This window comes from Pelodiscus sinensis, chromosome 21, assembly GCF_049634645.1.
Source record: "Pelodiscus sinensis isolate JC-2024 chromosome 21, ASM4963464v1, whole genome shotgun sequence".
Classification (NCBI taxonomy): domain Eukaryota; kingdom Metazoa; phylum Chordata; order Testudines; family Trionychidae; genus Pelodiscus; species Pelodiscus sinensis.
Window position 1 is genome coordinate 5,418,773 of NC_134731.1, and position 15,388 is coordinate 5,434,160.

The 15,388-nt window shown below is 38.0% G+C and overlaps 1 protein-coding gene across 2 annotated transcripts in view; it reads left to right on the forward strand.

Annotated features, from left to right (window-relative positions):
- GDPD1 (glycerophosphodiester phosphodiesterase domain containing 1) overlaps positions 1 to 10,177 on the forward strand; it is a 33,922-nt gene extending 23,745 nt beyond the window's left edge. Inside the window, exons 8-11 of one of the 2 annotated variants that reach the window (XM_075904693.1) lie at positions 1,611 to 1,670; positions 3,273 to 3,324; positions 4,610 to 4,773; positions 5,189 to 10,177. In XM_075904693.1, the coding sequence (XP_075760808.1) occupies positions 1,611 to 1,670; positions 3,273 to 3,324; positions 4,610 to 4,732 (235 nt within the window). In that variant the 3' untranslated portion in view covers positions 4,733 to 4,773; positions 5,189 to 10,177. Of the gene's footprint in view, positions 1 to 1,610; positions 1,671 to 3,272; positions 3,325 to 4,609 lie in introns of both variants that reach the window. The other variant, XM_075904691.1, reaches the window with a different exon arrangement.
- Positions 10,178 to 15,388: the final 5,211 nt, after the last annotated feature.

Below are 15,388 nucleotides of genomic sequence, written 5' to 3' on the forward strand. Positions count from 1 at the left end.
AGAGGAGACTTCCAAGGAAATCTGAATGCTGAAATAAGTAGTATTAGTGAACTAATGTGTGGCATTGTTCCCGTTAGTATTTAATCGGTGTCCCAGCACGTCACAAGAAACCAGCTCTGCTGAAAATCTCTTCAGATTATAGCGGGGAAAATTAGTGTCTTGGCTATTTGTGTTAGAGATCCTGTTTAAATATCTAAAGATTCCATTACACTTCAAGCAAGAGTAGAGGGCTTGGCTTCAGAGTCCAGGCCAGTTTGGGTAATTGATTTCAGATGTTTTCTCCTGATTGTTCAAAATGTTTGTGTGAGTTGCTATGAAGTGTCTGCCTTACAGAGATGAGAGAAATAATTACTGTATTATTGGATAAAATGCTTTTGGTGAAAGGCATCATATAAATGTAAAATTATATCTTTGAGAGAGAGATTAATTAATTCATTCTCTTGTGTATTTTGATTTGGGGGGGGGGCAGTGTGCATTTAAGCAGAAGTCTTGCTAAATTTCTGTTCTTTCATTAAGAAATGTCTGCTTGACGTCCTTGACTGTTTTTAGTGATTAGTGGTGGGATTTGTTTATGTTCAACTATGTGCAACCAGTATATTTCATGTTTATAGCAGGATCCCTAATCTATCCTCCCACAGAGAAAAGTAGTTGTCTTTGCAAATGCCAATTATACCAATGCTAGTTAAAGAGCATTATATAGCTTTTATATAGTGATACATTATAAATAAATTAAATTAATGGAGATTGCCTATCTCCTAGAACTGGAAGGGACCTTGAAAGGTCATTGAGTCCAGTCCCCTGCCTTCACAGCAGGACCAAGTACCATCCCTGACAAATTTTTGCCCCAAATCCCTAAATGGCCTCCGCAAGGATTGAGCTCACAACCCTGGGTTTAGCAGGCCAATGCTCAAACCACTGAGCTATCCCTCCTCCCCATTCTTCAGTGCTGCAAAAATAAATTATTCTGACATCATCTACCTACCTTTTATTAATGTAAAACCTGACATGGGGATAAAGCAAGTCAATGAAAGTCAGAAAGCATGTTATATTTCAGGATCTCTTGAGTTCTCATTCCTTTGCCCAAAGCATTATTTAAAATTGCTTCTATGGGTACGTCTAGCCATGTATGTTAGTGTACTCGAAAAAGGGAAATGAAGCGGCGATTTAAATAATCACGCACAGTGCGGTAGTCTGAACGCTCCGCGGTCGACAAGGGAAGTCCTTGTCGACCGCCCCGTTATGCCTTGTGGAATGAGGTTTACCGAGGCGGTCGACAAAGGCTTCCCTTGTCGACCGCGGAGAGTCCAGACTACCACTGTGCTGCTAAACAGCTGATCTGCATGGTGCGGCAGCCATTTTGATGTAAATGAAGCAGCTATTATTGTAGTCTAGACACACCCTATGTTTCCATCTCTCCTGCCTTTCACCTAAGTAAAATGTTTCTCCTATGTGGTACAATCCAAGTAGCTGGTCTCAAAACCAGAGAAAGACTTTTCTTCCCACACTTTTGTGAATGATAAAGAAACTACTTTTGAAGTCACAAACCTGATCGAGCACAAATGACACTTTTCTGTGCTGAGGTAAACTTAAATTCCTTTTTCTTTTCTTAGGCTGAAAGAACCAGAGAAGATGACAAGAAGCCAGAAATTGGTTATCTGGCTTGCTGATGTGTAAGACTTGAATATTTCCCTGATACACTTCATTTTTTGCATGCATTGCGATTATTGCATCAAGTGACTAGGACAGTTACTGCTGTGAAACTAGCCACATTTTATATATTGTCAAATTTTGGTATCTTGTAGACCCGAGGCAATAGCAGTATGCATCTCCTGTAGCATATGGGGGTATCTTTTGCAGGTTAATATCACACATACATTTATACAGTGAAACCTGTTCAAAGGGGCACAACCATTAGGCAGATTCTTATCGCACATAGACCCATAAAATAATCCTGAATAATTTCATTTACTTTAGTAGAGTTAACTCTCAATTTTCATGGGCTTGAATCAATTCAAAATCTGGCCCCTTTACTTCATGTGGCCATTTCATTGTATCCACAAGATATCCTGCACGGTTTTGTTGGACCTTTACATGATGATGATTAATGTGTGTCCTCTTCAGGAGAGACACTGGATCTAGTAAGTCTTTGTGTCTCATTCCTTCTATAACCTCAAGTAAAGATCTAAAAACCCTTTGGAGGGTCCCTGATCCTGCTTTCCTAATGCGGGAGCCAGGTCTAGCCCTGGGGAAGCCTGTGTTGGCTGTCCAGATGTTCCCCTGGGTAGCCAGGGCTTAAACCCACCACCCTGTGCTCCCCAGGCAAATGCTGTATGGCCTAGTCCACTCAAGAACCTACCCCACCTCTGACCTTGCCTTCAGAGGGACTTTTATCCTGTGTTGACTGTTTGGCTGCTCCCAGGATGGGTGGAGGCAGAGATGGGATTTGAGCCCATCACCCTGCGCTCCCCAGGCAAATTCTCTAAAGGATGGTCACTTAAGAAAAGTATCTTGTTTATCAGCATCAAGGATGAAGTTCCTCTTGAGACTTAAGAGGATTATTCTGTGGGAATAAATCAGATAAGAATCCTGGCTATTGGTGGTGGTGGTCAATTCATATTTCGCTGACATTAAAATAGAGGGGTGGTGCTATAAAATAAGACCCTTTAAAAAAGGATGTCTACCTGGAGTTGAGCTTGATTGTGTAGAAAAGAGTTAATGAATTGTAAAAATACACTGCTAATGCAAATACAGATTGAACCTCTCAAATCTGGCACACTCTGGCCAGCAACATCTGTGGTCCAACATGATTTTAGTTAGCCAGATGTCTCAAGGGTGTGGCCAAGTTTCCCATGGTCCCATAAAGTTTGTTTACAGTCACCAGTCCAGGCTCTCAATGTTCTGTGCTGCTGTTTAGCTCTAATTTACCCCTACATTTTTTCTAAGAGCCCAGTAAGCAGTAGAAGTATTGGTAATGCTGCTAGACAATATTGAGTTTCCACGGTTTGGCAAATTCTCTGGTCCAGCGCCAGTCAGGTCCCAAGGGTGCTGGACTACAGAGGTTCAACTTGTAGTTTGAAAGGCTTTTTCTGTGCTTCCTAGCTTGTAGCTAGATTGGAAGTTTTTATTACTTGGGCTTCTAAACAGAATTCCTCATTGGAGGTCCATGAAACTGTGAGACATGGAGCAATTTCCACAGAACATTCAGATGTTGAGACTTTGCACATCTGGCACATCTGGGCTCTGTAAAACTAATATTTTTTCTCCTGTTGCAGGTTGTTAATGAGGAAGGCATTATTTGATCACCTCACTGCTCGAGGCATTCAGGTACATGTGGTAAAACTAGAAGTCAAGCTGCTTTATAGTCAACATGGCATTTTGTTAATATTCTTAAAAGTTTGCCTCCATCTTCCCACTTTCACTCCCCATGTTCGTAAAATTAGACCTTAGAAGGCAATTAGAACTTAGACCACCCAGATACACCTAAAAAAATACAGCAACAAGTGGTCTGGTAGCACTGTATAGACTAACAAAACGTGTAGATGGTAACATGAACTTTCACAGCCCACTTCTTCAGATGACCGGTCATCTGAAAGCTCATGATACCATCTACATCTACCAGACCATTTGTTGTTGTTGTTTTTTCTGTAACAAACTAACTTGGCTACCCCCTGAAACTTCAGATACTCCTAATTACTAAAGTAGTTTTCTGTGTATAGAGTTTACTGTAGGCATTGTCTTCATTCAAATCCTTATAGTATTTATAAAAACTGCAGTGGATTAAGTGAAACCTTGCATCTGATCACTGATATTTGTAGTTTACTTTTCACTTCCTGTTTGATATTTTAATATGAAAAGGCTTTTAATAGATTTCAAATCAAATGACCTTTCTAATAAGGTTCTATGCAGAGAGTGCAGGAGGGACATAGAAGATCTTTACCCAGCACATGTACTCTAAGGAAATACAGCCGGTCCCCGACTTACGAATGAGTTACGTACCAAATACTAGGTCGTAACTCTATCTGTTCGTAAGTCCGATTACATTCACTTACATACAGCCACGCTGTTCGTAAGTGCGGATTTCATTCGTAACTCGGGTTCCGGCTGTATAGGAGGTTGGTCGTAAATACAAAGGGTTGTAAGTCGATGCGTTTGTAACTCGGGGACTGGCTGTATTTAGATTCTTGGAAATAGCTCTTTTAAGTGAAAACCTTTCTTTATTTTATTAAAATACTTATTTTCATATTAGATTGTTTTAAACCACTACAAAACCTGGTGACTGATTTGTCTCTTATTAACTTTGCATCAGTTAATACTAGTTTTGCTAACTGGGAACATCTGAACAGAGAGAGGCACATTCTTCTGTAGACCATTAGAAGCTGAAGTTTGTGTCATTTGTATTAGAAAACTTCTCCTAGATTTGCAGTCACGTGCTTGTTTTTATGTATGCTGTTGATGTTATATTGATGTGACCACCCTGATATGCCGGGCTTCTCCTTTCACTTATAGGAAACTACTTAGATCATCATTTTCCTCCTTTAATTTTTGTGCACAATTTCTTTAATTTTGGTGATGACTTAGATAATAAGTCCCTTTGCACTTTTGTTTTTAGGTGTATATTTGGGTACTAAATGAAGAACAAGAATATAAGAGAGCATTTGATTTGGGAGCCACTGGAGTGATGACAGACTATCCAACAAAGCTTAAGAAGTTTTTACATACTTATCCAGCATAAAGGGAGGGTGGAATCAAGCAAGACCCTACAAAGTGGACAGAGTGAGCCAAGGATTTCATTCCTTCATCAGAGTTTTTCAGCGCCATATGCATAAATCACTTGCCCAATGGTGAAAGATGTAATCAGCTGGGTTATATTACCTCATTCTTAAATCATTACATGATGTAGAGATTGTATACAGTTTTATTTATTTAAAATTTGAATTGCATAGTTTACATTTGTAAATAGGTTGTTTAGCAATAGTCTGCTATACTAATGGTAATGTATAGAAAGAAAGCTGTTGGTAAGTCTGCTTTTCAATACACAGTATTTTACCTATCACAAGTTCCCATAGCCAGACATCAAGAAATAGCATTTGAAAACTATTCCAATCAAATGTTGTTGGGTAGAGGTTAATAGCTGGCAATACATCATTATATTTACATCTCATTGATAGACTTGGCTGTTGATTTCCAGGTCATCTGCACTGAGGAAAAGAAACTAATGCACAGAAAGTGAGAAGTTGGATCTGTAGATATCTGGACAGATTATCCTGCAAAATTTAGTGAGTAAAGGTGTAGTAACTTACAGTGCTGTATTTTGACCAAAACTAAATTCTTAGACACGTTTACTTAATTACTTTTATTAATGAGAATGGTGGGATTAGTCTCTGGCTGTAAGTGGACCCCTTTTTGGAGTAACAATTTCAAGTTTAGTCAATAAATCATAGTGTTTAATTTTAGAATCTAAACTACGTATGTTGCCCTGCGTTCTGGAATTGTCATATAGTTATATTACTCTTTTTTAAAAAGTTACTGCTGACAAGGGCTGTATTTTTTTGTTTTTTGTTTTTTTTTGGCCTAAATCTGAATTTAGAAACCAATTTTACTATTACAGGTTGAACCTCTCTAGTCCAGCACCCTTGGGACCTGACCACTGCCACACCAGAGAATTTCCCTGGCCACAGGAGGTTAATATTGTCTAGCAACTTTACCAACACTTCCACTGCTTACCAGGATATTAGAAAACATTTAGGGGTGGGTAAATGCTAAATAACAGCACAGAACATTGAGAGCCAGGATTGATGGCGGTAAACTAACTTTATGGGATCACAGGAAACTTGGCCACCCCCATGATAAGTAGATATCCAGCTGACTAAATTCATGCTGGATCATAGATGTTGCTGGACCAGTGTGCACCGATTAGAAAAGTTCACCCTGTATAAAATTGAAAAAGGTAGTTGTTTCCAGATTTGTAATATACAAATATATGCAATTTATATCTTCATTAATTAGTTTAGGCTAAATTTGAAAGGTGCTAATGATGAAAAATGCACAAAAGGATTCATTTCTCAGCTTTCTTTCAGTACAACATTTTTAATCATCTTTTCCACGGAGCACTGTAGTTCTGACTGGAGGAGTACAGTAAGGCTAATCTGCAATGAGTAACAGAGCAGCTCACTTGGTAGATAATGCCCACTGGTCAATTTACCAGAAAAGGAAAGTTTCATTTACCATTAATTTAGAAACAGAATTCAGTTCTGTTTTTAAAATAATCTTTAGTGAGAGAAAACTAATGGTTTTTAATATTTTTCACTCCTGTAGTTCCAAAAAGGTTTGGAGATGGTTTTTTTAAAACTGAACTCTGTCATTCTGTTGATGCATAATGTGAGCCAAGGACCTCTTGGGGAGAAGTGCTTTTAATAGAGAAAGAACTACTTTCACACTCTGCCCTAATTTTGTTGAATATACCCGCATAAAGGTTTAGCAAAGGAGTATTTGACAGAGACGTTAATGCACAATCTCCTTCTCCATTAGGTTGATGGATTGAAAATCATATTTAATGAAAGGGACCAAAAGGTGAAACCTAAGTATGGTCTGGGGACTTGGGAACAATGAAAAAAATAGCCTTTTCATCAAGACAAATTTATATTTATTGTTATGAACCCAGTACCTGCTGTGTAAATGTCCCTTAAACATATTGACTTAATTTTGCTATCTCTTAAAAACAAGAAAAGGAGAAAAACCCACACCACCGTGCAGATACTTACTTTGACAATCAGAGTGACAGTAGTACATATTGGCTCTTGTCATCTTTAAGAGGATCTTTTCCTAGCCAAAAATAGTAAATTCAGTATGCACTAAGTTTAGACCTGTGCACTGATGAAATAATGTTACTAGGAAAATCCAGGAAATCCAGAGTATTGAGTAGAAGAGGAGTCCTTAGAAAAGCACACACTCTCTTCCCATCATCACCGGCAAGACTTGCAAGTGCATGTCAAACAAAGAATGGAACTGATGGTTTCTTTTTGTGTGATTTGGCATACTACTTTAATGTTTTTCATGTATTTTTGGCTAATATTTAGTCTGTTTGATCTAAACGGCTCAGTCACTTCGGGTATGTCTACACACAATTTTTATTTTGGGAGAAGGATGCAAATAGTGCTGTGCATTTGCATACTTCCTCCATTTTTTTTCTGGAAGATGCTCTTCCAGTATTTACACGCTGCTGAATTTCGAAATAAACCCCTATTTCGAAAGACCCCTTATTTCTCCTACAATGAGGTTTACAGAGGTCTTTTGAAATAAGGATTTATTTAGGAAGTCGGCCGCGTGTAGACGTGGGAAAATACCAGAAGAGCGTCTTCCGGAAAAAAAGAGGAAGTATATAAATGCGCAGCGCTATTTGCATCCTTCTCCCAAAATAAAAATTGTGTGTAGACATGCACTTAGTCATGAGACATGACTAGAACTAACTGTTCTCCTGAGTCTTTTGAGAGACTCTTTCAGCTGTGAAAATGTGACCTCATTCAGTAATAAGACCTAGTCAGATATAGGAATAATGTACTTACAAATATTTTTATTAAGGAACAACTTTAAAATAAAATTTTCTCCCTACCGCTTTAAACATCTAAATCTCTTTAACCCTCTTAAACTTAGGGTTTCCTCCTTAGCATCCCTCCCCACATTTTGTGCTCCAAAGCTGCAATCCTGCAGCCCATTAGCTGTTCTAGTGCAGTATTTCTCAACCTTTTTTTATAAAGTACCCCTTTTTCAACAACAAAAAAGTACCAAAACCTAGTTTTCAGAGACACAGCATTTTTTTTCTACCATTGCTACACATTTGTTTAACCAACTTAATCATCGCTAGGCACGTGATGAAATTTTTGGGTGTAAAAAGTACAAAACTAATAAAGCACTGTAAAACTAAAAAGAAAATTCAGTTTTCTCCAAATTTCAGTTGTGCTGATGAACCCCCGAGACTATTCTCGAGTACCCCGAGGGTACTCATACCATTGGTTGAGAGAAACTGATCTGGTGCACATGCGGGCCTGCTTTCTAAAGTGTTAGAATGTTAAGCTTTCTGGGTATGAACACGCACAGGTGCACTATAATCACCCCATGTAACAGTTACTAAATGGCAGTTGTATTCTAAGGAATATTTTCCCTGAGTAGATTATATGGGAGAAATACCTTCTGAAGAAGTTTTAAGTGAACCCATACTTGGGATTTTGGCAAATATCTAGCTAGGTTAAATAGATGTGGATCTAATTTTGTCTTAGTGCAGTCAATCTCATGGCATCTCAGTGAAAGACAACAAAATAGAAGTAATATTCTAACAAACCAGATGAAAAATATGCTTTTTCAGTAACTTGTGACATGCTAAGCTTCTAGATCTTTGTCTAGACCAGTTAACCTTCAACCAGATAATTGCATGTGACCAGTATAGTTTTTGCTTTCTAGTAGAAATGGAGAGCTGAGGAATATTGTTTTTTTTTCCCTATTGGGAAAGGAGCAACCCTCCTGCTTCTGAGCCAATGCACCTGCTGCCAGCTAGAGATTAATTTCTTGGTAAGCCTGTGTTCAATGAATGTTGTCCTGGTCATGGATTTTGCTAGATAAACCCACTCTTTGGATCTAGATACAAGATCCTGAATGATTTGTTTTTCCTTCACTGGATGCATTGCTTCTGTGTTTCTAGTGTGGATGATGTTGTATTTTTAAAAAACCTCCTCTCTTCTGGGAGAATAATCCTGTTTATCATCAAGCATCAGCAGGTAGCTGTTTTAGTATGTACAGGATAAACTTAAAAAACAACAAATGGTCTGGTAGTACTTTATAGACTAACAAAACATGTATAGACTAACAAAACATGTATCATGAGCTTTCATGGGCACAGCCCACTTCTTCAGATGACCGGAGTTATGAATTTAGGATGTTCAGACCCAAAATAAATGAGAGAGAAGGGGGGGGGGGGGAGAAGGAGGAACAGAGGGAATGAAAATATCAAAGGGAAAAACAAGCAGGCAGAACTGGTGCCTATAAGCACCTGAAGATTGGATACTTAATACAAAGCAGATAAGAATCAAAGACAAAAATTGTTTCAAATGGGGAAAAGCTCTAAGCTTTGTAAATGTAGCCATTCATGGCTTTTTTTAGACCTCAGCTATTTTCTTGTACCATGAGACTTCAATTTCAATTTCCCAATTTCAGTTAAAACATCCTAACAGGGATGAACAGTTCTGCTTTATTATTCAATCTTGAGTTTAGAAGTGAAGTAATTAAAATGAAATTTTAGGAAATGTCATTTGTTAACAAAATGTAGGTTCCCATCATTTCAGGTTATCATCTTCAGCACTCTTATGACAATGGTGTTGGAAATGGTTACCTTCTTTTCAGTGGTTCAGCATACACTGTGACCACTAAACTTCCCACATTTAAACACTACTTTTGACTGCAATATTTGTACATAGTCTGTGTTTTGATAATCTCTAAATCTGTTATTGATAGCTGAAGTGTATTGGAGTTGAGGATTAGTGGAGTTCAGATCTGGAAAATATGCTAATTCATTCATTTCCACTTACCTCTGCCAAACTTTGCTTACCCTTAGCACGCAGAGGACACCAGAAGACGTTGGCTAAATGAAATTTGAACTGCTGTTGCACAGTACTAGTAACATATCTTGTTTATGGCTATAACAAAGCATTTACTGATCTTGGTAAATATTCAGGAATAGACATATTTGTCCTATTAAGCCATTTGAATACTCTGGAAATCAGTGTAGAGGTTTAAATACCAGATTCTTGTACAGTAGAGCATACAAGTCAAACCCTGCATTGTTGTTCAGGCGAATGTGCTGTGTGTTAGTCCCTCTGTCGGGGAATATATCCAGGTACTTCTCATTATAAAAATGTGTCTGTTCAGTGCATTCTCTTTCTTATGACAGAGGTATCTTGTGTCTGAGGGATGCAACGAAATAGTCCATGAACTTTCAATTTACAGAAATTGTCACAGCCTCTCCTACTGCTGGTGCAGAACTATTAAGTGATGTCTTTTGTTCTTTTTAAAGACTGATTAAGACTTATGAAGAATGATGCATTAAAACATGTTTGCTCAAAAAGATGTAATCTGAATAATCATTCAAATTTCCTTGCCTTTAAATAAAGACTGATTTCTGGGATCATGACACCATACTCTTGAAATGCAATGAACATTAATGATCAAGTGCTGCTCCTTGTCTGTGGGAGGGTTGTTAAATTGGGAGATTACTCCTGTTGTGAACTTTGTAGAAATCCTTGGGGAAACTACATCAGTTCTCGTATATAGCGGTGTCAAGGTCCAGCAATGCATGGTGTACTCCTGACTGAAGCACCTGGATTTGAATGCATTTGCCAAAGTGGCAGCTGCTCGCTTATATTCAGAGAGATAAAGGTACAGTATAGTAGGTACACTGTTGCTAATCAAACTGGGGAAAGACCGGCGGCATATATTGACCATGGCTGAGGAATGAGGTTTAACTCCCTAAGCACTGCCTTACGTGCTCATCTCTCTACCTGTGTTTGTTCTTTTGGGACTGAGTTTGACAGTGGCTTCATAACTCTGCTTCAGAATTCAGTAAGTAATGTTGGTTCATGAATGTTTAAAGAAGGCTTTTCTGCAGAAGAGGCAGCAGATGCTCCTAAAATGCCAGACTGATTTGAATCTTGGTTATTTAAAATTCTTCAGACACACATTGGCGAAAGGAGAGAGAGAGAGATGCAATCTGCAAATCATCATAAATTCTTAGTGTTACCACAGCTATTAAACTGTGAATGATAGTGTTAAGGCAAAGGAAGCCAAGTGTAAAGATTACCTAGCATCTAACCAGTAGTAGCAGACATTCTGAAACTTAAGAGTGCAAATTTGGCCCAGTTTTCATACTTTTTTAATCATTATTTTTCCATGTTGGAGGAACTATTTGCGTGTGAATGCACACTCCCTTACTCTAGGATAGTCTGCTACAGTGAAGGATGCTGGCCTAGTGTGTGAAGCCATTTGATCAGAGTTTGAATCTTGATCATAAACTCATTCAGAAGTTGTAACTTCACAGAACTGGCAGATGATTGGCAAGCAGAGGGAACAAGCCATGTAACTGGGAATATGATGTGTTGAAGGTACTGGAGGAAACATTACACAAGAGAAGTAGTGTGAAAACTTCATCAGTTTTTTAAGGTGATCAGAATCTGGGAACATCAGCTTTGATAAAACACTGCTTAATGTGCACACCTCAGCAGTCAAGCTAGATGTAATAAATAAATTGTCAGGTCTGTGACAGTTCCCATCCCACCACTCTAAGCACTGATTTTGCTTTTGAGAATATATCTAACATCAGATGGAAGTTGGGATGACATGAATGCGTCTATGGCTACATATATTCTGAAATAGTCCTAGTCTATCCATCCAAATTAGCTAAGTATAGCTTCAAGTATATATGGAAGCAAAACAAATAGTGCAGGACGTGTTGGAGAGAAACATAAGAATATCCATATTGGCTCAGACCTGCAGTCACCTATTGCAGTATTCTGTTTCCAACATCAGCCATGTGAAATTGATTTAGGAATCAAGAGGCACTGGCATTTCCATTTCCTAAACTTAGACTGTGTCCTTTCATACAGAAGACTTCCACCCACATGCTAACTCAAACTAGTCTCACGTGTGCAAGCATTGCACTGTTTAAGGTAGGTAAAACTTTGGAATGTCGCTGGGCAACAGGAATAAGAGTGATTGTCTGAGACGATCACTGCTCCTAGAGAAGAATCTATTTTGTTAACCCAATGGAATGTGCCAGGCAAGGGACTGCTTACCCAAGAAACTGAAATAGCATCTACTATTAACTATGAATTACGCATTTTAAAGTTAACCAGGGTGGTGGTGCATATTAACTGGGCTTAGTAAATGGCTACCTCTGAACATACTAGACCTGAATCTGAAACACAATATAATAGCCATTTTCTAGCTCTTAGTAAATACACTGTTGTAGAAATTAGGGGGTTTAGATGTTTTAAACCAGTACCACATCAGTTTACCCCACTAGTGGCCATAAGAAATATTTATTGATACCTTTGTATAAAAACCTGTCATACTATTGCTAGCGATTAATCTGGAGCTATTATTGATAGGTTTATCAGAATTAGGCCATAATTTGTAGAGACCTACATTAATATAGTTAAGCTTTTAAAACAAAGCAAGAAGATGGTCTTGTATCATGGCCATTTGAACATCTTTTCTGACCTATCTATCTATATATATTAATTAGGCTCATCCATCTCTAAATCATAGGATTGAGTAGTTTTGCAAATGTGGAGGATTTTGTATGTAACCTTCTGGGGAAGGGGAATGAAATGTTCCCATCCTCTGTGCACATTAACTACTGAGAGGATTTGGGTCCAACAGGCTGAAAACTACAGCAGCTATTTGTAAAAGTGACCGTGACTGCCTTTAAAAAAAATCTGGTTTTATCTTAATTTCTTCATGTAACATTTTCTATTTGACCTGCACTTAAATGTGAAGTTGCAGGTAACCTGATAGTTTGAAATATGATCTCACAATGTAGCATCTGTAACTGCTTTTAATGTATCCTCTGCAGAGATGCCTTTTTGTAACCATTTTAGGATTACTTGGTCAATTGCAGCAGATTTCCCTACCAGTGACAAATGCTTCATGCTTTAATTAAGAACTGTCCCAATATTAAGATAAATGTACCAATACTTTCAAAGATCTGCTCCTAAAGTATGAACCAACCAAGTAATAAGTTGAAATGACACTCCTTATGACAGCTAACCCATTTGCAGGCACAGTTTCAATAGAGATTTGATACCATTTCAGCATAGCTATAAATTTGACTATAGTCTTCATTGGAGAATGCTAACAACCTGCATTTGTTCCGACCTGCTGCCCCAGGTGGGTAGTTCTATAAGCCTAGGTCTATGGTGTCCAACCAGTTCTGAAGCACTAGTCAAATATCCATTAGTGGCTAGCATGTTGGAGACCACCAGCCTAGAGCATTACAATTCCACGTGTTCAGCAGAGTGAAATCCTTAGAATAACCTTGACCGGTGTATTTTAAGTTTTAAATCTTCCACTTCAAATGTAATTTTAAGGTTCCAGGCCATTATCTTAGGGCAGTAGAGATAGCTATTTGGATCAAAGCATTCAGTAGTTTTTATGTGGCAAGATGATAGGAAGGCTCTTTACCCACTAGCTTTGGAGCAGCACGTTGTATCAGGTGGGGTTTTTTTTTTCATTTTATTTCTGAAAAATATAAATGTGAAATTGCAGGGATAGAAGAGACTGACACATTCCACCTGCACTTCAGATATGTGGCATGTCATCTTCCCAATATGGAAATTCTGAGGTTGAATTTACCATTTCAGAAAGGGGTAACAAATCCTAGATTTGTAACACAAGCCTGCTGTTGAAAAGGCTAAAAATATTCTAAGTAGTTAAGGCTATAGTACATGCTGCTTTTGTGTAATGCAATACAGCTTGGTCTGCAGATATTTTTGTGCATCACCATGCTGTGCTACCATCCCCTCTGTCAGCACCACTGTTGATTACAACCTATATTGAATACTGGAAAATATTTTTACAAATGTGTATTTCCCTGCTTCAAGGTAACTTTTACTAAGAGATATTATGCTACAATTATATCTGCTTATTTTCACCTAATGTCATGAGAGAGTTTTTAAAAAGTGGTGATTAATATGGTAGGCCAATAAAGGCCATTTTAAAGCTGTTTGCGGGGGTGTTTTTTATTGTTTTTTTCTATGAGAATTTAAACAATCTCTGGCTAACAGAAAAAGCTGGCTGACACTTTAATTTGGTAAAGTATAATTTCTTCTAAGAAGCTGGTTTTGAGGGATAGAAAGGTCAATAGAAAACTAAGCCATTTACTGTTGTTTACCTGTATATTAAATTTTAGAAGCTATAGCTTTAGTGGCCCTGTATTTAAAATACTCGCTCTGTTTTATTTTCCTGTTGAAGTTCTTGAACTTCCAGGAAAAAGTCTTACTAAAATATTAATAAATCTTTTGTTTACATACTGAGTTGTGATGGTTTCCATTCCCAAGAACACCTACTTGTCGGTCTACTACAATGTTTGGGATAAAAATTACTTTTAATTCCCAAGTATAAAGCTAGCAAAGCTTCTAATTTATTGCTTACTTTGCTTCTGTATCAGTCAAATGTTCAGGGACACCAGACACACACTGCTGGAGTGACCTGTTGTAAATAACTTGCAATAGAGTCAATAGTTCAAGGCTACTTCAGATAAGTTAAAGCAATAAAGTGGTTGCAAGTAGCATTTTGTAATGAGAAACTTAAATAACTTGGTTACTTTTTACTACAACTACTATTAATATTATTTTACAGTTCCCAAAGGTGTACTGGACAACTGGCAATAGAAAGGAAACTGATTCTTGACCCAAAGAACTTGCAGGTTAGTTCTGGGCAAAATAGAATAAAAAGGCATTTAAAATAAAAAGATACAGTGGAGGCGAGGGAGGACGGACAGAGCTGCATCCACGATAAATGTTGAAAAGAGTCTAGTGCTGTAGTGGGTAAAGTGACCATATAACAATGGAACTTTTTTAGGGTATGTCTGTTGTACCAATAAAAGCAAGCAGGATCTTATGAGGGGGATAAGGCAAAAAGCCACATTTATTGTAAAGATAATAATAAAAAATAAAGAAAAGATAGAAGCAAACAACATTGTTTAACTACTTAACCCATATACATATAAACATTCATTCATCCATTCATTCAGGTTCTGTGTATTTGTTATAGTTACCAGCCTGGAAGTTGCTTGTGACAGAACACTGGCCAGATATTCTGTACACAAGTGATGGTAGTGGGTAGCGAAGTCCTGATCAGATGCGCATCTGAAGCTCCTGGTAGGCTGGCAGCAGAACCTTGGACTCTGATTCCATAGTTTTTTAGTCCAGTTCTTATAGGAATTTCTTCCTATGCCAGACTATGGAAATTGCTGCATCATGCTGATGTCTCCAGGGTGGCTGCCAGGTGCTGTCAGTGATCTCATTGGGTGGACCTCCAGTACTTGGTTTTCTCCACTTGACACCTTTTGGTTGCAGTGCCACCTGATGCCTTCTTCAGCCCTTTGTTGCTGTATTCTCAGGCTGGCACCTCTCAGAACCATTCACTCATCATCCAAGCACTCTCTCTCTTACATACATTCCTTAATTAATGTTTCCCATACAATATTTTTGTATAATAATAACTTTACATATATCAGAGTTGTAGTTACAAAAAGTTTCTGGGTGGTATTGCTTAAAACATTCTCTGAGTGCTGAGTAAAGTTACAATGTTTTAAAGAGAACAGCCGTCAATTATGTGACAATGC